Below are 25,421 nucleotides of genomic sequence, written 5' to 3' on the forward strand. Positions count from 1 at the left end.
GAGCTAGAAGCATACTAAAAATCTCAAAGAAACCCTCCTGTAGTGATTTATATAATTACTGCATTATTCTATGATCATAGAACAACTCTTTAAAATCACTACTCAGTATATATAAATATATCTAGTGACACAATTTTACTTATCAGTTAATTTAAAAATAAACCAATCGTAAGCTTTTGACTAGCGATTAACTGATAACATATTACTTAATTGTCTTACATATAGATTTTATTTTACCCGCAGAAAAAAAATGAAACTAGTATTTGCTGTTGTAAATATTTTATTTTGATTACGATTCAGTGAAAGTCTATAAAGAATTCTAATTTCTATATAACTATTGTTTAACATGTTACAGACACTTAACTATAAACTATCGTAATAGACAAATATTAAAACTGCATCCCACAAACTGCAATATGTAAAAGTAAATGTTCAATGTATTTTAGTATCCCTCGACGGAAATTTTAAATCAATGTTTTATGCGTGTCTAGTATAGAAAATATTGAAAATCTTCAAAAATATTTATATTACTCGTAGATCGGATAATATAAACAGATTTGTTCTGTTTGACAGAAATCTAAAAATATATTTATTCTTTGTTCTATTTAAATTCGAATGCGGGTCGTTAATATCATTGTCAGTGTTTTTTAAGTAACTTATCGAGAATCATTGATTTTGTTCAAATTACTCAAAATAAAATACGAGTACATTAAATGATGTCATTGAGTTTGCATTCATTTGCATATTTCTCAATTACACATTCAAACATCTGACACATCGAAGCTATGAAATAAAATTGTCTATTAAATGTTTTATTAAACAATTTGTAGGTCCCATACTACACTTGAAACAAAACATTGAATTAATTATTTTTAAAATGTATTCCGCGAAATTCCCAAGAAGCACCTTAATAGCCCGTGACGGCCGGTTCGCTATTCGGAAATAAAAAAATATTGCCAAGTTCATGATGGTATCCTTGGAAAAATATCGCCTATCGAAAAGAGTCATACATATTTATTCTGGCGGGGAAACTATATAACGGCTGACTACAAGCTCTTGAGATACAGTTTACCAGTTTTCAATTGGCGGTGTGTTTGTGTTCACAGTCTCATTACGCTTAAAAAAAAAAAAAAAAACAAAGTATAATAAACATGTCTGTCGCTCAGAAAATGTTTGTTTGTAGTTGTTTAACAGTAGCAATTACCTCGTTGTACGTTCAAGCAATTCCTGTCCCGAGTTATGTAGAAGTGTATCCAGGTACAAAGACGATATATTTTTTTTTATTTTCAATTTTTAAAAGATTTTTCAAAAGTACAATAAAAAATGTACACTTTAAATTCATCTAACGACGCATAAAAAAAAAATTCTCAAAATATTAAACTTTTGTTTTATTGATGACTGCGATTAAGCCTTCGTAAATCCAATGAGAATTTACTAAAATAAATTTAAAAACAATTTTTAGGAAACGAAAACTTTGTAGCTGCCCAAGTTGTGCAATCTGATGATCAACCAGCCGTGGCACAAGTTGAAATAATGGATCCATCTTCTGCAGTACCTAGACGTGTACGTTCACCAAGTCCTATTTTCGACCTTTTTGGTGGTGCGGATTTAGATTACGATGAAGAATCATCGCGTAAATTCCATCATCATAAAAAACCCCATTACCACCACAACCATCAGTCCCACTACAGACCCGAGCCACATTATCAGGGAGGCAGTGCCGGCAGTTTTGCATCGGCCGGTAGCTTCGCTGGTGGACATGGTGGTGGACACAGCCAAAGCCAAGCACAAAGTCAATCGGCTAGCTTCGGAGTAGGACCTTTCCAAGCTAGTTTTTCATCTAGCTCAGCTCAAAGCCAAGCCAACAACCGTCATAGGGACAGAGAAGCGCAGTAAGTTTTTGTTTAAATCGATACTGTAATCAAAAACTGGTATTTATCGAAAGTTACTTATTGAATTAAAAATTATCTTGGTTAACTTCCTTTAGTAGTAAAATATTGTTGTATCAATGATTTATTTAATCTGTAATTTAAAGCTTTATTAGTTGGACAGAATTATTTAAAATACTATAAACAAACTAAAAAAGTAATACTCATCTTCTGAAAAATTATAAATTATAATGTTTTCATTCGCATTGTCCATTAAAAAACTTACTGAACACAATTATCACAAATTAAATAAAAATTATAAAAATATTTAATCGAGGAGTTTTGTATAGGCAAACATTTCGATGTTTACGTTTTGTTTTAGAAAATAATTTAATTAACATTACATCCATACACAATTTTAGCCTTATGAATGTGCTAAAAAAAAGCAAGCTGTGATTGAAGAATGGAAGGGGCATTATATAAAAAAACAGTTCTAGAATGTCAATTTTTTATTTATATTTTAGTTATTTAATCTAATAAGTAACTTTATATGATTTCTGTTGTAATTTTTATAATATTGGCAATAATATACTTAATTTATTTATTAAATTTTCTTGTGATTTTTTTTTTCAGGTACTTCGATGATTAATAACTTATCTTCGACTCTCAACACGTATTATTTGTAAAATATTTTAATTGAAGAATTTTAATTTATTTTCAATTTGTAAATGTGCCATTGAAAACTGTATATATAGCTACAATTATGACACAAAATCTCAATTTTAGCTGTTAGACTAGTCATTATTTATTTGAATGTCTAACTGAATTTAATTGGACTTTAATGTTCATTGATAATAAAGTTAAACTACATATATTTTTTAAAACGCTTGTATGTTGATTTATTTTAATCGTACTGATTCCAACAGTTCAATTATTTTCCTTTTTTACTATAAAATATTTTTATCTAAATAAATAAAAATGAATGCATGCATTACGTTGTAATGTAATTTGGTGTAAATTTTTTGTTATCTTTTAGCGTTTTATATATTAGGACATTGACATAACCGTTAAATGAAATTAATTCCAAAATTTTTCATTCGAATTAAATGTTATGAGACTATATGTCTAAAAGTCATTTCAAATGATATACACACTAGAAAAATTAATGTTTTTTTGAGCATGTTAAAGAATAAATAATTTCATAATTAAGCTAACAATAATTAAATTATTAACATATCCAAAATGTATGTAAGCGTGTAGTGGATGAACTAACTACAATTGTCAAAAATGAAATATTGGTAATCATTGCCGGCACGCCGTTAGGTTTTGTGAAGTCCGGGGTATTTCATACTTGCGGAGATATTGTTTTAGATAAGAGGGATAGATCTAAAAATATGTCTCATTTGTTCTTTATAAGCGCCGCCATTGATTGTATTTATTCCATTTAATTCATAGAATGCAAACCTTTTGAATTTAACTCTGCATTGTTGAAATAATTACAAGTTCATTTATTTTTCTCCGGGACAACTCTTTTCAATATTGATTATAAAATCAATTAATTTTACATTTCTAGTTTAATCACACAACCTTAGTTAATGTAATTAATGCAAACAATAAATTTATTGTTGGCATATTTATTATCATATTTTGAATAAACCACCAATTTAAGTTGGCAAACATGAATTTGTTATGAAGTGATCAGTAGTTAACTTTGTTTCAAAACAAAATTATGAATTATAACACACAAATAAAATAGTAATTTCTAAATTTAAGAAATTGCACGATTAAAAAAATAACTCTAGCTTTGAATTAAAAAACATCAAATTAATAATTTGTCCAAAGATAACATAGTTTACCAACCTGTCGTTTCAACGGGTAATCATTGCCGTGACGTTTTCCACGTCCACAGCACAGCCGGCAACGTCATTAAGCCCATTGGACGTTTTCGTGGACGCTCAATGATGAAACGATACTGTTAGACGTGTCCGTTACACTTATTAGTTGAACTCATAGTAAGTTAGGTCGTAGGATCATAAAAAATATTTCAATATGAAGCTCAAGTGGATTTTATTTTTGTGCATATCTATGATTATTGCTACCAGTGGTTAGTAAAATTAATTGATTTTAAACATTTTTTGTTTATAATCAATTTTAATAACGATCTATTTTATCTATTTGCTATGGAAAAATAGGTATGGTGCGAGCTGAAGATGAGATTGATGGAGAAGATGATATGTCTGTTAGTGAAGATCAGGTACTTAGTGATTCTGATGGAGAAGAAACTAATACTGATGACTTGTCTGAATCCGATGCTGATACATACTTATTATTTACTAAACCAGTGTTTGAAGATAAAGCTAGTATAGGTAAGATACAAATAATTAACTAATCAACTGATATTTTGAAATATGAATCAATAGTATTAATTTTATTTTCATATAGTTTAAAAGCTCTGTGCAAAAACGAGATAACTATTTAAAATTTTTCAGAAAGTTAAAAAAATACATTTTTAATGTATTTTTTTAACATGTATAGAAGAAAATTTAAAATAAAAACTATTTTTTTGTTTAAATGTATTTGTCATTATAATCTTACTTCAGAACTATCAAAATTTGATTTAAAAAATAGGAATTGTCTTTAGCACAGAGCCCTTCAATTACTGTATTACCTTATGACATACTTATTAAATTATAATCGATAAACTATAAATTGCTTCATTTTAATTTGACATTAATAGTTCTTAAAATTAATACCTAAAAGCTTATTTTTTTATCCCATGTTATTTCTTCTAAAGTTCATAAGCCGTTTAAAATTCTTAAATTTGTCAAAAACACAATTGACTAACATGGATAGAATAAAGTTAAATGAGCTGATGAATCTATAGTATTTCTTAAATAATACATTAATACATTGTAAAATAATAGGATACAGATAAATACAAAAATTATTTTTTTTTTATTTATACACTATATTAGATACCTGTGTTGAAAAAACATAAAAATTGATATGATTTTAAGCTATTTCATTAATATATATTTTCAATTACTATGATTTATTAAAATATATTATACAAAACATAAAAATATTTTTAAGCATAATTTTGTAACAAGTTTATTTTAAGTGACATTTGAGTTTAACTACTATCATAAAGATTATCCATAGAAAGTGCCTCCAATTTATTCTTACTTGGTTATTTAATTATTTATCAAATTTTTTATTTATATACTTCTAGAATTACCAGCTGGTCGTTTGTCAGAATTTCTTATAGGCTTTATCAACAAAGGTTCTCAAGAAATAGTCTTGGAAACATTGGATGCTTCCCTTCGTTATCCAATGGACTTCAATTTCCATATTCAAAATTTCAGTACTATTATTTTAGATAAAGCTATTCCTCCTGGTTCTGAAGCTACCATTGGTTATGCTTTCATTCCTGCTGATGCTTTTGCTGGCCGCCCTTTTGGTCTTGTTATTAATCTGGCCTACAGAGATTATGTAAGCTAATACTTTCATATATCCTTTTACACTTGTTCAAATTTTAATTAATTTTTATAGGATGGAAAGCAAACAATTAACAAATTGTACAATGATACCATTAATATTGTTGAAGTTGAAGAAGGTTTAGATGGAGAAACTTTATTCTTATATTTGTTGATGGCTGCAGCATGTGTTCTTCTTTTGGTTGGTGGACAGCAATTATTGTATTCTGTAGGTAAGAAACGTAGTGGAAGTTTACCCAGCCGTGCTAGAGCTAATGTAGAAACTGGAACTAAGAGTACTAAGCAAGTGGATATGGATTGGGTACCTAAGAATGTCATCAATCATTTAAGTAAATTACTTTTAATAGACAATTATTTCATTATACATAATGTGCTTTATTTTTAAATATTTTAGATAAACAAAAGGCTTTAAGTCCTAAACAAAAACGAGTAAAAAAAACTGAATAAAGGAACAATAACAAATTGCAACATGATAAATTCATTCTGCGTCAACAACCTTGTAAAGACCCAATTTCTTTATATTTAAGATAGGGAAGTTTTACAGTTATAAGTTCCGTGTCTAACTGGTATAAATTGTAGACAGTACATAACAAGTATTAAATACTAGTTTGTGCTTATATATTTTTGTGTAAATAGGAACATAATAAATTTTTCTACTATTGTAATTATTATATTTATAATTTTGTAATTTTTTCAAACAAAATTATATACGAATGTTGAGTTATGTTTGTGTATAGTATGGTCTTATTATAAAAAATTTTTCTAAGATTAAAGTTTTTATTTTGCCTGTTATTAAAAGTCTTTGTTTTTCTAATAATTTTAATAAATAATTGTAACTTGTATTTAATTTAAAAAAATCTTATTTTCCAAAATTAATTTGTCTTGAAGTTTATTTATTAATATAGTTAGTAAATAAAGTGCCAACATACAGTAATTTTCTATTGATTCTTTAACATTGGATATATTGATAAATTACGCCATTAATTTATGCACTTAACATTTAAAAGTAATTATCTAGTTATTAGAAAAAGTATTTTTTTGTTATTTTAACATTTTTTTAATTTGATTAAATTATCTAAAAAAAAGTAATAATGTAATTTAAATCAAAATATAAAACTGTTTTATAAACAACGTATCATTAAAATATGGGTGCTATTTTTAAAAAGTTGATATATATATTTATTTCAACAATTTTTCAGGATTCAGAAAAACAAAAGAAAAATTTTATTGATATTATATTAAGACCTACATATTTTTTTTGTTAAAAACAAACCTAATATTAATTGTAATTCAATGTGATACAATTAAAAAACTTCTCATCATACAAATTATAAAATAAATAAAATGTACATTTTAAAATTTTTAAGTGTCTGTAGTTTTATACATGTAAAATGGTAACTACTAGATTTGGCACTAGACCATCATTAGGTAACAATTAAACATTGTTGAAAAATAAATAAAACAACGAATAGATAAAAAAAAGACAACAAAATTGATATTAACTCAAAGTATAAAATAATATTGTATGAAAATAAAATGTAATAAGTAAGATATGATAAAACAGTTTACAATGAAATACAGTTTATATTAAATTAACACCAATCAATTTTATTGGTATTAAATAAAAAAACAAGGAAGTCACGTTTTATTTTTCTTTGTTATTTTTTTATTAAATAGGAAATACTAAATAATGTTATTTTGTAGTTTTTATACACTTAACATGTGATTCGTATACCCCAATCTACTCAATTACTTACAAAATATAAGTAATATCGAAAATATTTTTTTGGATTCTTTAGTTTCAAGTACTTTTTAGATCCATACTTTATATCCAATAATGGTGTCAACTATATTTTTTTCAATGACAATCTATAATCTATGTATACTTATCTAGTTTATACAATGTACAATAATCGACTAAATAAAGAAAATAGTAAATTAAAAACTCTTTATTAAAAATATCCAACATTTTTCAAAAATTTTACCCACTAAAAGCTAGATAAATATATATTGAATGCGCGATAGTACCTAAAAATTTGAAAAAATAAACAAGTTTATTGTTTAAAAAAAAGTAACAAAAAATATTCTCTGAATTAGTCACCAAAACGCACCTTAAACACTGAACGTCGAATAACGTAAAATGAATGGCTATTATAAAATTATTTTTTTGATAATCATTATTACAAATGTTCAAATATTAAGGAAATTATCATTCTAAATACACATAAAATAGGCAACTAAACATTCTTATTTGTAAATTATAATTCACTCAATAATTACACGGTGTAAGCAAATAGTTTTGTAAGTGGCTAAAATAAATTATATTTACTGACTAGTTTTAAATAAAACTTAAAATTGATTTATATTTGTATAGAATATAATTATTTATACTGAATATTTCTTATAAATCACTTTATTCTAAAAAAAATATCTTACGAAAAAAGAATGTTTAAGATCATAATTATTTCTAGGCANTTCTAATTTTATTCTAAAAAAAATATCTTATGAAAAAAGAATGTTTAAGATCATAATTATTTCTAGGCAACGAAATTTTAACCCAAAAAACTTATATAGAAATATTATTTTATTGTATTATTTCAATTAACTTATTTTCATAAGTATAAGATAAGTAATTAATTGTCAGGTCATAAGGAAATGTGCCTTAGTAAATTTAATATAATTTTGAAGAAATCCATTAACCTAGTTTGCATGGGGGCTGTGAATGTATTGAATTTTTGGAGAAAGGGGAAGATAAAACATTATGGTAAAGAAGCTTTCCAATAGATTTATTATCTAAAATTATGAAATAACTCCCCATACAAAGTTTTCAAGATAAGCCCTAGAGGAAGTCACTTTGATAATGTTAAAATATGTTCTTTTTTTAAATATAAAATTAAGAAGATTTAGTGGGTAATCAAATAATTTGTTCTCTTATTGAGTAAAATCAATGTAAAAAATAATTAGCACTACAATATATCAAATTTTCTATCGAAAGAATTTCTATTCATCTTCCATATCAAAACCAATTTATTAGATTTGTGATCTGAATAAAAAATCAGGATACTTGTCTATTGATTCCTCCATAAAATAATTAAATTTATATGATTTTTTAATATTTAACATACCAAATATTAAATGGTATATATATTTTTTTGTTAATAATTACTAGTAATTAGCAAAAAAGATTATTTAAGTATTTAAGTGATGTATGAAAATTATGTTCTATGAATTATTTAAGTATTGTATTATCATATAATATTATTCAAACACACAACTTGCAAGGTCTTAGCTAGGTGAAACTATTAATAATGTATGATTAGAATTTCATTGATATGTTTTATTTGTACCAAAACATAAATTATATGATCGAAATCTTTTTTACACTAATCAGACATTTTATTGCAAATAAATAAATCCCGTAGGTTTATTATTGAATTAATTTTAAATCTTCACTTTGTATTATGATTTTATACTAATACTATTTTATTGATAAGATAATTTATTGCTAGATCTGCAGATTTAAATTTTGCTAAATGCATTGTAATATGAGTGTAGTATTATAATCTGATGTTTTTATCTTTTAAAGGTTGAAATCGTTCTTTAATTTGCTTTTTAACGATGTTAATTTATGCATTATTTTATCAGAACCTTAAATAGATAACTACACAGCACATGTAAATATAAAGTTTTCAAATCTTTGCATGAACGTGTTACGTTTTACTTGACATGATAAATAAATACATATGTATTCTACAAAATCCATAAATAATTTAGTTATGGTCGATGATTAGTTTAAGCTTGATTTTATACATAATTAAAGACGATTTGTCATGATTAGGATCAAATTTTGTTCTAAGATTGTGAAAGCCATGTTTTTGTATAGGCAAATATAAATGAAGAACTAAATCTGGTCGTCTAAAGTTTTATTCAATTTGATTAGCTACTACTAGAACAACAGTTAAAAAAGGGGGCGTCATTCAGGCTAATGCTTGCTTTTATTTTATGCTTTGTGCTGAAAATACTATTTTCAAAATGGTATTTTAAGATTTTTTTTTTTTATTGAATGTCGTTTTTATAAGTAGTAGTAATAGAACTCCTTAGGTTCTTGATTTCCAATGATATACCTACCAACGCATTATTGAAATGACATTGTAGTCGCAATGCATTGGAAATATTCTAAGAAACAAAATGTCGAGATAAATGTGGTATCTGTTGTTTATATACCTATGTTGTTTATATACCTATGAAACAATTTAATTTTTTTTCAGTATGGACTACAGAAATCTGTCTAAAAAAAATAAATTATACATCGAGAGATATTTAGCGTATTTGGACTATAGTACCTTTCAATTCTTATCTCTTTGATTTTTTTTTACTTATTACACTATTATACTGGTGTACAGATAAACACATACGTTCACGTTTCAACACAGGTGTAAGGTATCCAATTCTGCTATTTAAATTAGCGCATAAATAAATTCAAATGAAACAAATATTATAGAATGATTTAATTTGCGCACGTTATCTATGTATAGTAATAGTATAACAGTTTAACATGTGCCAACAGATATGTGCTTATAGACATAAAAAATGCAATATTGTAAAATGCACATTATTATTAATGGCCACTACATTATCTGTAGTTATCGACAGTAATTTTAAAATAGTTGCCAACAACCTTCGTTTAATGATATCTAGTCGTGTACTTAGAGTAACGATGCAAGCAGCAATAATTTATTACAAAAAATGTCTAGTAATACATTTTTCAATTATGTTAAGGTTAGTCAAAATAATGTTATCAAAAGCACAACTTATTTTTATAATACTCGAAGTGTATTATTTTGTAGGAATTTTTGTGACTCGGTAACATTACCACCAAACACTATAAATATTCAATTAATAAATTTGTAGAAAAATGACACTGCTAAGTTAATATTAAATAGTCATAGTGGTTTAGCATTTATTTGATTTTTATCATTTTTAATTGTAACACCTTCTTTTGATTAACAACAAATACTTTTATGGTTAGCCATTCCTAATGAGTAAACTATATTCATAATTTCAAACAATGCTACATAAGGCATGTGTTTCTTGGCGAATTATTTGAAATAATAATAATAAAGGTTTATGTAAATTAAAAAAAAAAATCAGTTACTTGTGTAATTTTTAACTTTAATTGATAACATGAAAAAAATTACAAATATCGTATGAAATTGAAAGTTAATTATTTAATTTCAGCTATTCGCCTTGCAATGTGCAGAAATTTTTTCAAATCATGAAAATTACGGTTTGGAGAATATACGAATTTATTATCATACTAATTATTAAATATTATAATTTATTTTTGCTAATGCCAGTCAATACAAGCGAATCGTAAAAAATATGTATAAATTACAAATATGTACTAACGTAATGACATTAGTTTTTATTACGTAATCTTTAATTATTATTCCGACACACTTAACATTTTTTTGCTTAACAAGTTAACACTTAAAAAAAACGATAATTCAGAACATTGTTGAAAATCCTAATAGCGAGTTTAAAAAAAATATGTATGATACTCATATCCCCCGTGAGTGTTTTTTGTTAAAAATATATGATTTTTCATGACACCCTAAAAAGTACAATTGTTTTTTTTGTTTTTATAGCAAATATTTTACACTTCCCAAACAGCGAGTAGTACATTTGACCGTTGCCATTTAAATGCACTTGGACATTCAAACTGATACTGAAAGTTGTTAGCGACGAGTAAAAAGTTTGTCACTTAAGGTCGAGGTCTCTATCTCTTTCTGTATATGTGTGTGTATTATTCGACTGATGACTGTCGACTACTGTCGTATGAATCATATGAGTAGTGTACACTTACGCTTAGTGAACACTTTCGTATGAGCGGTGATCCCGTCGACGTTCTTTGATAATTCATTTTTTCTACACCCCCCCCCCCCACCACCCGGTCAAGGAAAACGACCTTGGGGCTGTTACTACTATGCACTATAATAACAGTATAGTAGAATAATATGCTCCGGACTACCGGATCGATTAAAGCGGGCGCACTGTATTATTATTATTATTATTATTATTATTATGAGCTCGGAGGAAGAATGGGACGACTTGTCGCGGTATGAAACGAGCATACCACACGTGACCGCATTGTTCCGACGCCGGTGGATTGCGCCATCGGAAATTGAGGTATTTTCTGTAAACGTTCCCAAAACGGACAAAGAGATTATTACCTCCAGACATATCGATTCGCGCCAACCACGTCAAACCGAAATTCCATCGTTGACGCTTTTACTCGTTGAAAAACAAACGTTGAACATCTCACACGACGAGTAAAACAGCGCGACAATTAAAATATTCGAGCAACTGTCAAAAGCCAATGGGATGCCAAAGATAAATTTAGAACGTAAAAAATGTGATGTCCATACGCTATCCGTGGAATCGTTTGTTTTTTTTATTTAACGTTCAATATTCCGTCCGTTTGAGCGACACGATTGCTAGTCGGGATCTTGTACGTGTGAGTGATCTCTGCGTTATATTTTTAAACTTTCACCCCACACGACAGCGGACTGCGGCATAGAATCCTTTTGTGCGGCCGTCTTTGTTGTAAAAAAAAATCAAATGTCCCGAGTATACACACTGCTATCGTTTCGAACGATCTGATTGGCCGGCCGGTCGTTTTTTATTTTTCGTTAACGTTGTTATTGTTGTTATGGCCGTGTACCATAAAGTAAACTCGTTCTCGCGCAGTCCTACGCGCGGTCGCCTTTATCCGTCGCCGGAGACTGCGGTGTAATAAAAATGTATACTCCTCTGACTGCTCACACAGCACATTTACTGCCCCAACCGCATTCTTCTGTCCACGAAAAACCGAACGCACTCCCAAAATGTATTCCCACCGACCCCGGCAGAGATAACAGAGATATGGTCGCTAACGGAGATCATCAGAAAGTCCCCTCGAAGTGACTTGGGTAGTTGCAATTATCGTAAAACAAGTTGCATAAAATACCAGTCGAATTTCCAACTGTCGTCCGCAAAGTGATGTCATACGCATTTAATTATTTCATCGTGACTCACAGCGCGCCCTGCCCTTTCCATCGGAACTATAATATACTCGCCATGTCACGTGTATTTATGTACACAGTCATAACTATTATTGGGCAGAGAAACCGGTAGTGATCGGGTTAGGTTCTTTTTTTTTTTTAAATCCTTGTTTTTTTTTTTTACGACACTGCTCGCGTCCGACATTGCGCTGGATCCAAAGCGCTGGTAGCAGCTCTTAGTAGTATTCCTCTTGTATCCGTGTACATGTATAATAATATCCACACACGTCGATCGTATGCGGTTACTTGTTGTAGTAAAACATCGTAGTAGACGCATACCAAAGGACCAAATCTGGCCGTAGTAGGAAAACTGTGCAGTGGCGCCGTATATTTATAAAACCGCGGCAGCTGTTGCTCACTTTTACACTGTAAATCGGTTTAGATTAGTCATATAATATGTACATGGCGATACATGAACTGTTTCACAGAGATATTATTTTACATAATAACGATAAAATTAACGGAAAATACAAAATCGATGCGCATCCAAATGAATTCATAATGTTTTAGAGAAGCAAACTGAGTGGGCAAATGAAATACTCCTTCGGGTTTACTGTCGGATACATTTTTTGAATATCCTTTCAGTCAACGGTCATTAGAAAATATATTTTATTTTGTAACATTATTGGTGTACCTCAATTTCAATTGACTAAATTAACGTTGTAAAATACGCTTTACGCTGTTTACTCTATAAATATACTTAGAGTGAGTTCATCTGATTTATAAAGGTTTGCTCCGATATGTGTATTCAACCTGTTATAACGTTTATTATACACTTATGGTTAATAAATTAAGTTGTAATGTTTTTTCTCTAATATATATTTGTGTGCGTCGATAAAAATAATATTTAACGGATTGCACTTATTTTTAAGTAATAAAAATTCAAATATAAAAAAAAAAATGTATAAAAAATTTGTTTGACTATTAGAATAGCATTGTTTTTAAGTATACTTTTATTAAAATAAATTATTATAATTTTTATTTAAACGGATAGCTCAGATACTTGAAAAATAAATTTGTAGAATTGCTTATTTGTAGCTTATATTTGTACGCAAATAAACATTTTTTTTTTTTGTTCATTCAAGATTCACGTATATTTTATAAAAATCATTGCGCTGTTTTACAATTTTGAGAAACTTGTATTTAATTTTTTAAATCATAAAAAAAATTGAATCTTTTCAAAATTTATCCAATAAATTAAAATAATCAATTAACATATTCAATACACACACACAAGCCTATCTAAAACATCTAAACTCAGTGACAAACTTATATAATTTATGTGTTTTCTTCTATATAAATTTTATACCTCACTAAATTATTTTACCTTTTATACATTTATAAATAAAACAAGAATACTTTTATAATATAATAAATAACAAGAAAAATTTATAACCGATGGTATATTTACTGAGGATGAGGAAGTTCTATCAACTGTGATGAAGAAATATATAATTTAAAATAAATACTTTTTTCTTGGAATAGCAAAAAAAATTTTTTTCGTACATTTTCCAGAAAAAATTAATGTTTGTTCAAACAAATAGGATAGAATTTGATTTGTCCAACAGCGTTGGGTCCTATCCCGCGATACTATTTTGGTATAGTATTTGAGAATACCACTAAATGAATACTTAGCGATGGCATAGTTTGAATGACACAACGAAGGTTGAATTCTTCATAGATACATATGTACCCCCCACTAATATTTTGCGTTTTTTTGAGAGGAGACACAAAGCAAAATCATAGGAAGATTCTCATCAGGTCAATTATTCAAATTATTAAAATAGAGTAAAGGCTATAGCACTAAACTTTTCTGAATTGAGCTTTGTTATTTAATCATTAAAATCTCTTTTTAAACGTTTTTCTATAGTTACAATACATTTTTAATAACTTAACAATCCGAACAAAGGCACATTTTGAACAATATTTTTCTATACAATTGTATTGAATGTAGTAAACGCTACTAAAACATTGTATTGATAAATAATCGATAGTGAATAGAAGAAGGCAAGGCCATCCCGAGAGAATGGCGTGAGGGATTCACACCCTTCCATATGACAATATTTAGTCGTTTTAGTTGGCAATTTTGTAATATAAAAGAATGTTGCCAAAAAAACTTATTTTAAAAAGGTGACATCATTAAAAAACATTATAGAATTGGCAAAAATAAATTCTGTAACCCCCTTTCATATTTTTAACTTCGGGACAGCCCTGAGCGAAGACTATTCTGATTTGACAATGATTTTTTCATTTATATTATAATATCAACATTTTTGTGCTTTCCATCTTTAAACTACACTTTTCTACGCTTAAGCATGTACATTGAGTTTATACTGACATTCCATTTATTGTCTTTCGTTTATTGGCTTTAGCTCCATTACGATTAAAAATTGTATAAATGTTTTTTAGATTCAAAATGAATCATACAATATATTTATAGATTATTATTATTATTATTATAGATTAATATAACAATAGTTTAATTCTATTTTTATTTATTCAGAAATATTAATAAACTTATTGATTCAATTACAAGAGTCAAATTCGATATTTTATAACCTTTAACTTGTTAAAAAACACCTAAATCCATTTTTAAACATAACTTATGAATGATTTATTTTAATATTGTTTACGTTTTTTATTAGTGTCTCATTTATATACTCTTTAAGTAAATTTGACAGTACAAATTTTGTATTCAACTGCACAAACAACTTTAATAATTTAACTGAAGATATGTTTTCCAATTTTTTTGATATACTTGTTTGTAAAAATATTATTTCACAAATTTATCAATATTAAATTATTCATGATTATTATTAAACGCTGAATAATAATCAGAAGCGCAACAAGATAATAATTTCGAGGGTGGGGTTATTACCTATTTTTTTTTGCTTATGACATTTTTTTTTCTGTGCATTGCTATTTGAGAAATTTAGCAAAAGAAAAATATGACTACAAAAAACGTATATATATTGTTAATAACTTGATAAAAGGTGTGTTACAACCCTTTAAATCACCTGCTTTCGTCTCTGATAATAGTAATACAACATACATTGTACGCTGAATTATTTTAAAAAAGTCAATAAAAAATATCATTGAAAAACTGTTTTTTTCTATCACAACTTATGCGATCAATTAATTAATCGAAAATAATAAAAAAAACAACAGTATTACTACATAAATATGGTATAAAAATGGAAACAGGTGTTTTATTTTTTGGCAATTCGATACAACTAAAATTTTTTATGGAATACAAAGAAATAACAATACCTGTACGTTTTTGAATATAACTTCAAACAAGACAGTTATGTCGTCAACTAATTTTTTTATTCTTTTAATAAAATAAACATATTGAAAATTGTGTTGTGTCTATACAAAAGAGTAAAAACTAACTGTTCTTATTAAAATAAAACATCCCATCCAAAACTACTATGGATTATTTAAGTCTATTCAAATGTACTCCAATGAACAACCGAATGCCTTTTGATTTCATTACTAGTCTATTTTTATAAATTCGAATAACGATCACAAAGACATGTTTTATAACATTCACGAAGAAACCCAAACTGTTTTGAATTGACTTAGGTTTCGTGTGGCCTGTACAATAAGCGTCTAAAACAATAATTATTATTATTTTAGTCGCGTATTGTACGATAGTATAATTATTATTCTATCGTTTGAATGTATACATTAAGGAGGTTTCTTCTACTTCATAGCTCCGTGGCTTTTGCTAAACATTAATGCAGTATATATTTAAACTATAAATTACTATTTTGCTATATATAGAATTGTCTGTTGGATGTTTGACATGGGCACACCTCGGTAATCTTCGAAATCTTAATTAGACAATATCACATTGCTATGAATAATGGACGCGAATTTCCTATTAAGTGTTTTGTTTGGGTAATCTAACTGTCGATATAGCTAATGCAGTCAATATAGATAAACTAGAATTTACTCAGGTTGTAGTCAAACTACTCCTACTGGTTTTAAATTTTAATGAATGTATACATTTGGTACACATTTACACTACTAATTAAAATTTCTCACTTACTGATTAAATGAATAAATAATAATAAATATAGTGGTTATTACAAATGAACAATAGCTATGTTTTGTACACCGCTATCATATGAATGTATTATCATAGATTACAAAATAACTTATTAATTCAACTGTAGGTTTATTAATAATAAGCCAACAGTTGAATTTTCTTAGATTTCCTTGATATTAATTCTACTCGTCCTAGCAAAGTAATTGATTTTAATTTTTCAGTATTATTTACTCGCTAAGTATATGGTATTTTATCGTTGAAAACACTAACTATAATTTTTAATAGAATACTACATGTAGGAGTAAATAAGACTGTGCTAAGCTTAACTTCCATTTACCTTCATTATTGCACAATGCAATTTACTTGACACGTCTTAAGGTATTTTTCAAAAAATAATATTGTGTACAAATTGTACAAGTTACACGAAGAAACCACATTTCTAGGTAAGAATAATTATTATATGAAATTACCGACGATGACATATTTAGGATTTTATAATTGAGGGAGGATAATTTATATTTTACACGAGCTAAATTGTTCATACCTATTCGCATAATATTAAAATTCCGGCTTTTTTAGGCTCTGAGAGGTTTTAACTCTCCGTAAACGCTTAATAAAAATTACGTCTCTGATTTTTGAAAACCTAAACAACCAAAGTAATAAAATGTAAGAATTATAATTTCCTATTTTGTTTCTCTAAAACGGCTCGAGTAACCCAAATTCTATTTTCTCCTGTCTGCATAAAATGTTAACACGGGTCCATTATTACACAAACAATTTATGCAAATTTTACAGTCCAAAGTTATTTTGTGTTTTGAATTTAGACAAGTATTTTACGTTAGTGATTATCAATGGGACAAGAAAGACATTGCAAACTTATTGTCAGTCGGCACTCGTATCATTAAAACATATTTCAGGCTTCGATTTGCAGTTTATAAGATGTGTTTAATTTCAAAGTATCTGGTGATTTATAAGCACCTTTTTAGTACTTTAAAAAGTCTTAAATTTCATTAAATTAGAAATCTAATAAAAGTACTTCAAAGTCGAAAGCATTGATAAATAATAAAGAACGATTATTCGAAAAAAAAATCACTATTATAATGACAATGCTTAGTTTATATAAACAACGAATGTCTCGTTGATTAAAAAATTTACTTTTCAGATGTAATTTAAGTGTTTGTATTATTTTTAAGTGGTTACAGTTAATCGACATTAGATTATAATATATTCATTTTATTTCGTAACGTGCATATTTTAGTGTTAAAATTAAAAATAACTTGTACTATGTGCTCCGTTACTTGTTTTGATCAATTATATATTTACTGACGACGTGTAAAATAAACCTATTATTAATCATGCATTAGACTTGTGTAAAAAACAATTTTCATTTGAGATGGATAGGACTTAAAGAACCATTTCATAATAATCTAACCTTTTGAAAACAACTTAAACGTCTAAAGTTTGCCATATTTAAATTGACCAATAGATTTGCTTTCAATATGTACGTAATTTTTTTTATCGCAAGTATTTTTTTTTTATAAAAATATTTCAGTTGATCGATATCGCCCATACAAATATTCCTAAGTGAAAGCCAAAGCGATTTGGATAAATTCACCGCGGAGTTACGTATAAAATAAAATTTATTTCAGTTAAAAATGTATTTACATTGCATCGATTGCCCCATTTTTCAATGCCAATGTTAGTAAAACGGTAAGGCGAGAGTTAAACATTCAGAATAGTACGTTAAAAAAAAAAAAAATTGATAATTAATCTCAATAAATTGATCAAACGACGTATGTGAACGTCAATAACCTGAAATAATGGCCATTAATTATAATCTCTTTGAGATTACCTATTATATTATTATGTTAGTTGTTTTAACACGATTAGTACGGTTGCAGAATGAACATTTTATTAAACATAATAAATGGCGTTACAGTTTTACATAAAAACACTCGTATTTTATTTGATTTTTTTTTTTTACACAAGTTATTAGCTGATGGTTTATTATATTTGCGTTGATGACTAAACGCATACACGGTTGGGTTCTTAATAACACATTTATTTTATATTAATGTAACGATATATTTTACTGTCGACCTAACGTGTTATTTCTTGGTTAAATTTGTCGAGTAAAAATAACACGAGCGTTATTCTCATTTAAGGCGAAATAGACATGTCATTGTTGAAGTCGTACATGACTACCGCCGCCGCCGCCGATTCATTAGTTCAACACGCAGCATAAATATTGTCGTTGGTTGTGTAATGAATGAATGTAACGAAGACCATCATCCCTATTGAACACAAATTTTAAAACGAATTGCACGCGTTCTGGTTTAAAATAAATGCAATGCAACTGTTGTGCAACGTGCTCGGCACACGTGTCCTAAATTTGTTTAAAAAATACATCATGTGCACGTATATTACCGTGTACGCTTAACAATAACAGTAATTTCGAACGGCGGCGGAAAAGATACGGCAAATAACCGACTCGCAGTTCAAACGAGTCCGTTGAGTATTGTAACCGAAGTTTACAAACGCTCAATAGTTGCAATTAGCGTAGTGGTCGCGCTGTTCTCGTTTACGGCGTTTTTACGACGGGGAACAGAGACTGGACACAATTCCGCGGACAGCGGCGTCTCTCTCTATTTTAGACTAGCGCAACGATGGCGCCATTTCCGTAGCAGAAGATAACCGCTCTCGACTGTGTGTGTGTGTGTGCGGTTAAAATGGAAAAAGACAGTAAAAAAATCGGTGCGTTTGTTTAGAAAACTGTTATACAGATTTCAACGTGCTGGTGGTTAATTGTACCCATAAAACTCGTTTGAACAATTCAATACCTACGTGTATTTACGATTTCGAGGGGCGTGTTGCTAACGATTTATTATTGTTGTAGATCTCGGAGCACGTCCGTCTCACTTGTCTTATTACCGCCGATCTGTAGTGCGCACACACAAATCACAAACGTGAGAACAATTCCAAAATCGCCGGACTCTGTGGCGGCAAGACGCACACAAGTATTTGGTGTTTGATATCGGTGTTCGTCATCGGCGTATACGACCAACACATTTTTTTACTCCGTCGTTAAAACTGTAGACGCGGGGCGTGTGGAAAATTATCAAAAGTACATGATCTCCTCCTCCTCCACGACCGTAATTCCACGTGCGTCATCTTCATTACCGTCGGCCGGCCGAGTAAATACTTCACGCCCTCTGCCGTGAATGCGCGTTTTTTTATTCCATTAACCACTGTACTTCGGTCTTTGGTACGTTCCATGCGAGCCGCAGTCGGCTCTCATTCTCTTCATTTCGCCTCCGAGGCAAGTCCGTCCGGGACGATCGTTACATTCGAGACGATTCCCTTGACCGTCATGCACATCGCGTTCCGGATGAAAGCGTACGATATACACACTGTATAGACACACACACACACACACACACACACACATGACACCACTATAGAAAAAAAGGATTGTGCGTACACTTTACGCACAGACCGTAGTAAATTATTTACAATATACAAAGAGCGTTGTTGTTATTGTTATAACTATTATGTACACACAGATATTGGTCCATGACCTCAGTCCGGTACAATGTTTTTCCACTCCGTTCTCATTCGGGGCTGTGTGCGTGTACTCGACCACAGTGCAAACGCCAACACGTGTGCCCGCGAAGAGGCGCGTAAAAAAAAAAAAAACCAAACGGACGACGACCACCGCGCGCCATTAGAAATTGAATACAATTTTTGGGGCGGTGATCTTAACGCACACCGTCGAAAGCAACAAGTGTTTAATTCAGTCGACTACGCGCAAAGCTCAACGGTCCATCGTGCGAGCGAGGTACGAGTTTTTTACCGGTGGTGACTGTTTATTTTTATCCTTTTTTTCTATTATTCCAACACCGCAGTTTGCCAATAAACACGGACGGACGGCCGGCCCGAGCAAATGTTAAACTTCAAGTACACCGGAAAACAAAACGCCATTTAGATAGGCCAAGGTCCGCAGCAGGACCAACGCGGTTTCTCTAAAAAACTACATTAATCGTGCGAAGATAAACAATAGCGATCGATTTCTGAACACGCACCACTGTGTTATTGTCGGCCATAAGGTACGCGACCTCGTCATAAATCATAACCGCAGTGGTAATTTACAGGTTGTGGGGCCTCCTCACAGCCTCCCCCGAGTAGCCGAGCATTGTGTAACATTATAATCCGATAAGTCGGCATGCGAACTGTGGTGGCGGTGGAGGTGTCCGGGCAAAATTATTTATTCCGATGGTCGTGACGCGCGCACAAGTCGTACAGGTTTGTCCGTGTGAAACAATCGCGTTTTTTATTATTGTGCAGTGCGCAGCAGTCGTTAACGAAAATTTATCAGCGAATTCATGTGCATAAATTCATGATGGGTTTTTTTATTTTTCTCTCCCTGTCCGGCGGTTATCTGAGTTGAACTTGTGAATTATAGCCATTGTAGTCTAAACATACGCCGGTTGGGTTTCCATGGCCTCGTGCGTCGTGAACCGTACAAACGATATATCCACGAAATTATTAGATGTGCTCAATTCTCGAACAATCGACAAATATTTGCTTACCGTTCGTTCCGCCGCAATTACCTAAAACAAATGGCGTTTGTTTTATTGGAATTGAAAAAACCGCGTCGATGATTTATTTGGAATTTCTTTTTTCTATTTTTAATGGCCGCGGTAGTCGTGAGCTCATTGAAGAATTTTACAAATTCAAACAGTTTTCGGGTAAACAGAATATCATTTTCGTTACTCGTGATGGCGACAGCTGTGCACATACGCAGGGCATGCCGACAACGTGTCTGATTAAACAAATTTGCACAAAACTCGGCTGCACACAAAATTACTTAACCGAGAGTTATAAAATATATTGCTGGTGCACGCGAGTGTTTCAAAAGCTTCTATAAATACACGAATTAATTTTGCCAAAGCCGGGGGGCAAGGGCATGAACGACCCCGTGCAATCAATACCACCACGTACATTGCTGTCATGTCACAGGTGTGCACCTCCTTTGACTTTTGCCGCCCTCGCGACATTGCTCGGTTCTGTTTAATTTGTTCACATGTTTAGCCGTCGCTCATCCTTGATTGATCCTACATAATAAACGGACAGTACTAAGGTGCTGTTTTTTAATTCCTCCGACACATTCGTTTTGTGTTGCGACTACCGTTCAGACGGCAGTCAATCGTGTTGATGAGCGAGAAGGGTTCGTACAACACACGTGATTTCTGACATGTCTATTGCATATTTTAGTAAACGTACGATGACAATCTACACCCACTTAAGAGGGCCAACTGCTTGGCTATAAAAGAATGAGTAAAAAATCCCGATGGGCATCTGCTAAACATGTGTGGTCCATCCGTGTGCACCATGTGTAATTACGGTGGTGGTGGAGTATTTATTTTATGACATGTATATATTATTTTTATGATCTTGTCGCCTGTATTATAAGCAAATAATCACCTATTTGACATTGAATATACTTTCGGCAGCGTGCCATGAAAAATCGTCTGGATATCGTTTTTAACAGCTAAAAAAACAAATACATTTTTGGAAGAATAAAATTCCGGTTTTGAGTAATCAATTCATACTTACTCCGTTACCCATTAACGATCATATTGGTCGGAAAATTGTGGTTAAAGTACTTAATTAATGTTCATTTAAAAATACGCAAAGGATAAAATGAAGACGACAATCATAAAATTGATTATTTTCGACTAGGATTGTTCAAATATTGAATCGCGTGGATCAGATGAGACAAGGTCATTCAAATAGCACAGGGCGTTAACTAAATGGTGATTTTTAAAAGTAGTTTTTTGGTATTCAAAAAAAAACAACAAATGAAAATTCAAATTTTAATTCTTCCTGAGTAAATTATTTTTTTCAACGAGTACGATAAGTTTATCGTGAACTATGATAAATATTTCATTGCCAATCCAAAAAATGTACCTAATTAAAACACAAGTCTCATAGTATTACGCTAATTGTTTGGAAGTCTCAATACTGGCGTAAGCATTTTTAGCGCGTAAATTTAGGTCGGAAGTTTGACAATTAGTCACATATAAAAATATAGTAGAGTTTCAAACTAGTGATTTCACTTAACAGTGCGTCAACTAAATTACTATATAGACAGTGAGAGTTTATTAGCACTTGACGATTTTTATAAAATTTTATATTTACACACCTTTCTTTAAATTTATTCATTTAGTATTTGTATAACGTTGAAATTGTATTTCTCGCATCTAACGAGTAGTTAGATTTTTGTTGACATCAAACGTTTTCGTTTTTATTTTAAAAAATAACATCAACTTTGCACATAGCAGACACTCTCGACTACCTAACTTGGGTTATATTATATCTTTGACGTGTAATTCAATTAACTCATAATGAAAAAGCATAAAAAAAATACTAATACATTTTTATTTTTGATTCATACAGTATTCTATAAATTCAATAAACAAAAATTATATTTTTAGGTTTTACAATTATATTTTTATAAATTTTGGTAAAATTTCATTTGGTAATTTTCAACTAGCCGATGGATGTGTCTACTAATGCAGTAGACATTTTAGATAAAAATAATTGCGGTAATAATTATTACGCGGAAATTTTTTCTATTTATACAAAACCTTCCACTAGCAAAAAAACTTGTAGGTCACTGTCATATACAATATACAAAATGTACACAATGTACAAAAATTACAGCCATAATTGACATAGTAGTAAGCGGACATAATTTTTAATGTAAACAAAGATAGTTCAGAGACAAAATATACATATTTTTTTTTTTTTTTTTTTTTTGATGATGAAATTCAGTCATTTTGTATTACTCTCAATATGCCACCCAAACTTATTATTCATACTTTTGTTAAAAATAAACATTTTTCTCGCGACTTTTTTTCAAAGTTGACCAGAAAAGTGAATGCCAACCGATTTACAATTAAATCGTTCATAATACATTCATCACTAGTATTCAGTGTTTGTTTGATAGCTATTATATTAATCAAAAGGTTAAATACAAAAAATGGTTGTCTCATTAAAATGTGTAACTAATTTAAAACTGCCCTAGCGAAAATTTGCACAAAGTAACGCAGCCTCGTTAGAAAAAATCATTAGATGATTCTCATAATGACTTTGAATAGTTTTAATTAAACACGACTTGAAATAACTTCTCGATATTATTTATGACCATTGATATATCACTGTGTTGAATTTATCGGATACTTGTCAGCAACAGGGTTATTGATGTTGTATAAGATATTACCTTCAACAAAACATAATTGTGAAAAAAAAAAAAAAAAGACCAAAAATGGTTATTTATAAGTCTGTTTTATCGAAGTAGTGATATCTTGTTCTTTCTCTTTTTCATTAATTTCAATACAATTTTCTTGAGCATTATGGCTCCTTTATTTTTGTACTGCTAACATTTTTTTTTTTTTGATGAGGCATTCGACAGATCTCTTTCTCATCTCGCAAGTAATATTGAATATGTACAGAGCCAGTACTTGATGGGCAACTGGCCATAGCGTCATCATCTTGATGTTTTACTAAAAAATCAAAACGAGCGTCTGCCCTGTCGCCCTCAAATAATGCTCCTGACTGTAAGATGGTTTATTTTGAGAATATAACAACAAAGTTTTTTCCCTTTATTTACACTGTAAGACATGCCTTTGTTTCAAATGTCTGTTTCTATCTATACATTTACCTCTTATAAATAGAAATAGACATTTTCAATTTTGATGTCAGTAAAAAACAATGACATTCTCCGGTAAAACATTAAGGCGTATATTTTCGACAGCGCTCAAAGCAATTGGAGCAACATAAATTGTGTTTTATGTGTGTCAAAAGCATATGTTAAAAACCACGAGGACTAGAAAAACCGGGTGAAATGTTTCGCATTTGGATACACTGGCGGAACTGGCCCTGTCGCGGCGATTCACAATTTTTTTTTATGGTTCGCGCGAACGTCGCTGTTATGTACATTTGTACGTGTTATACCAATTCATAATTTTGATTTGCACGAAAGATTAGCATATTGCGACCACAATATTATGCAACCGAATGTCCACGAGACCGGACGATGTGCCAAAGCGGCCGTGTACATGTCGAGTACACGCCGTCGGATATAGTGCATAGTAACAGAATTTGCACCGAGACAAATCGATAAACAGCTGATTGGACGAATCGCTCGCGTTCCCATTCATAGCAACGACGCGGTTCTCGGTGTTTACTACTACTGCCGTCCCCTAACGACTATTGTCTACAGGAAAAATTATTCTGTCCGTCTCGCAATTGAAACCCGTACAAAACTCACGTTACGGCTAATTGTAAGAATAATTTGTACGTCTTCGAGACGACTCTACGCGACAATGTAATCGTAGGACTTCTGGACGATGGCTCCAACAGTTATGTTTACATATGTCGCAGTTTTCCGCTGATTTCTGAGAAACCATCTGTCCTTCGATTTCATCAAAGTACACACTCGCGACCATCGCGATGCATAAATCCTTCATCGATCAGTGTCGATGCAGTGAAAACATCTCCAAGTTTTTATAATAATCCGCGTTGTAATAATACTCTTGACGATAAGAATCGAATTATAAGTTATCGGGAGAACAAGTCTGCTCTGGCAATTCTCGGTACAAGTTCAATGGAGGCCGCCGCCAACACGACGCAATAGCAACTACCGTTTATCTCGTCTACAAAATTTCGTTTTCTCGTAATTGTTGCGGTTTGTTTTTTAATTATGTTAAAACATTTCTACGATAATGAATCGTGACAATGAACGCGACAGAGTTTCTGAGAAAAAATACGAGCGTCCCATCGACGAAACATCTCATTTCTGATATTCATCGAATTCAACACCCCTCGGCGGCAC

The 25,421-nt window shown here is 30.3% G+C and overlaps 2 protein-coding genes across 2 annotated transcripts; both read left to right on the plus strand.

Moving 5' to 3' along the window:
• Positions 1 to 1,053: 1,053 nt before the first annotated feature.
• On the plus strand, positions 1,054 to 2,752 carry LOC126907759 (uncharacterized). The gene is made up of 3 exons (XM_050689349.1): positions 1,054 to 1,257; positions 1,463 to 1,892; positions 2,502 to 2,752. Exons 1-3 carry the CDS (start codon positions 1,152 to 1,154, stop codon positions 2,515 to 2,517), a joined length of 552 nt encoding a protein of 183 aa, XP_050545306.1. The 5' UTR covers positions 1,054 to 1,151; the 3' UTR covers positions 2,518 to 2,752.
• A 1,025-nt stretch (positions 2,753 to 3,777) lies between these two features.
• On the plus strand, positions 3,778 to 6,241 carry LOC126907757 (translocon-associated protein subunit alpha). The gene is made up of 5 exons (XM_050689346.1): positions 3,778 to 3,972; positions 4,061 to 4,234; positions 5,101 to 5,360; positions 5,421 to 5,694; positions 5,760 to 6,241. Exons 1-5 carry the CDS (start codon positions 3,918 to 3,920, stop codon positions 5,810 to 5,812), a joined length of 816 nt encoding a protein of 271 aa, XP_050545303.1. The 5' UTR covers positions 3,778 to 3,917; the 3' UTR covers positions 5,813 to 6,241.
• The last annotated feature ends 19,180 nt before the right edge of the window (positions 6,242 to 25,421 follow it).

The sequence above is a fragment of the Daktulosphaira vitifoliae genome, unplaced genomic scaffold (assembly GCF_025091365.1).
Source record: "Daktulosphaira vitifoliae isolate Bord-2020 unplaced genomic scaffold, ASM2509136v1 Scaffold_5, whole genome shotgun sequence".
NCBI classification, from domain to species: domain Eukaryota; kingdom Metazoa; phylum Arthropoda; class Insecta; order Hemiptera; family Phylloxeridae; genus Daktulosphaira; species Daktulosphaira vitifoliae.

Coding starts and splice junctions, on each gene's coding strand:
- LOC126907757 (XM_050689346.1), top strand. CDS start 3,918: ATGAAGCTCAAGTGGATTTTATTTTTGTGCATATCTATGATTATTGCT. Junction 3,973..4,060: donor TATGATTATTGCTACCAGTG/GTTAGTAAAATT, acceptor ATGGAAAAATAG/GTATGGTGCGAGCTGAAGAT. Junction 5,695..5,759: donor GAATGTCATCAATCATTTAA/GTAAATTACTTT, acceptor TAAATATTTTAG/ATAAACAAAAGGCTTTAAGT.
- LOC126907759 (XM_050689349.1), top strand. CDS start 1,152: ATGTCTGTCGCTCAGAAAATGTTTGTTTGTAGTTGTTTAACAGTAGCA. Junction 1,258..1,462: donor TTATGTAGAAGTGTATCCAG/GTACAAAGACGA, acceptor AACAATTTTTAG/GAAACGAAAACTTTGTAGCT.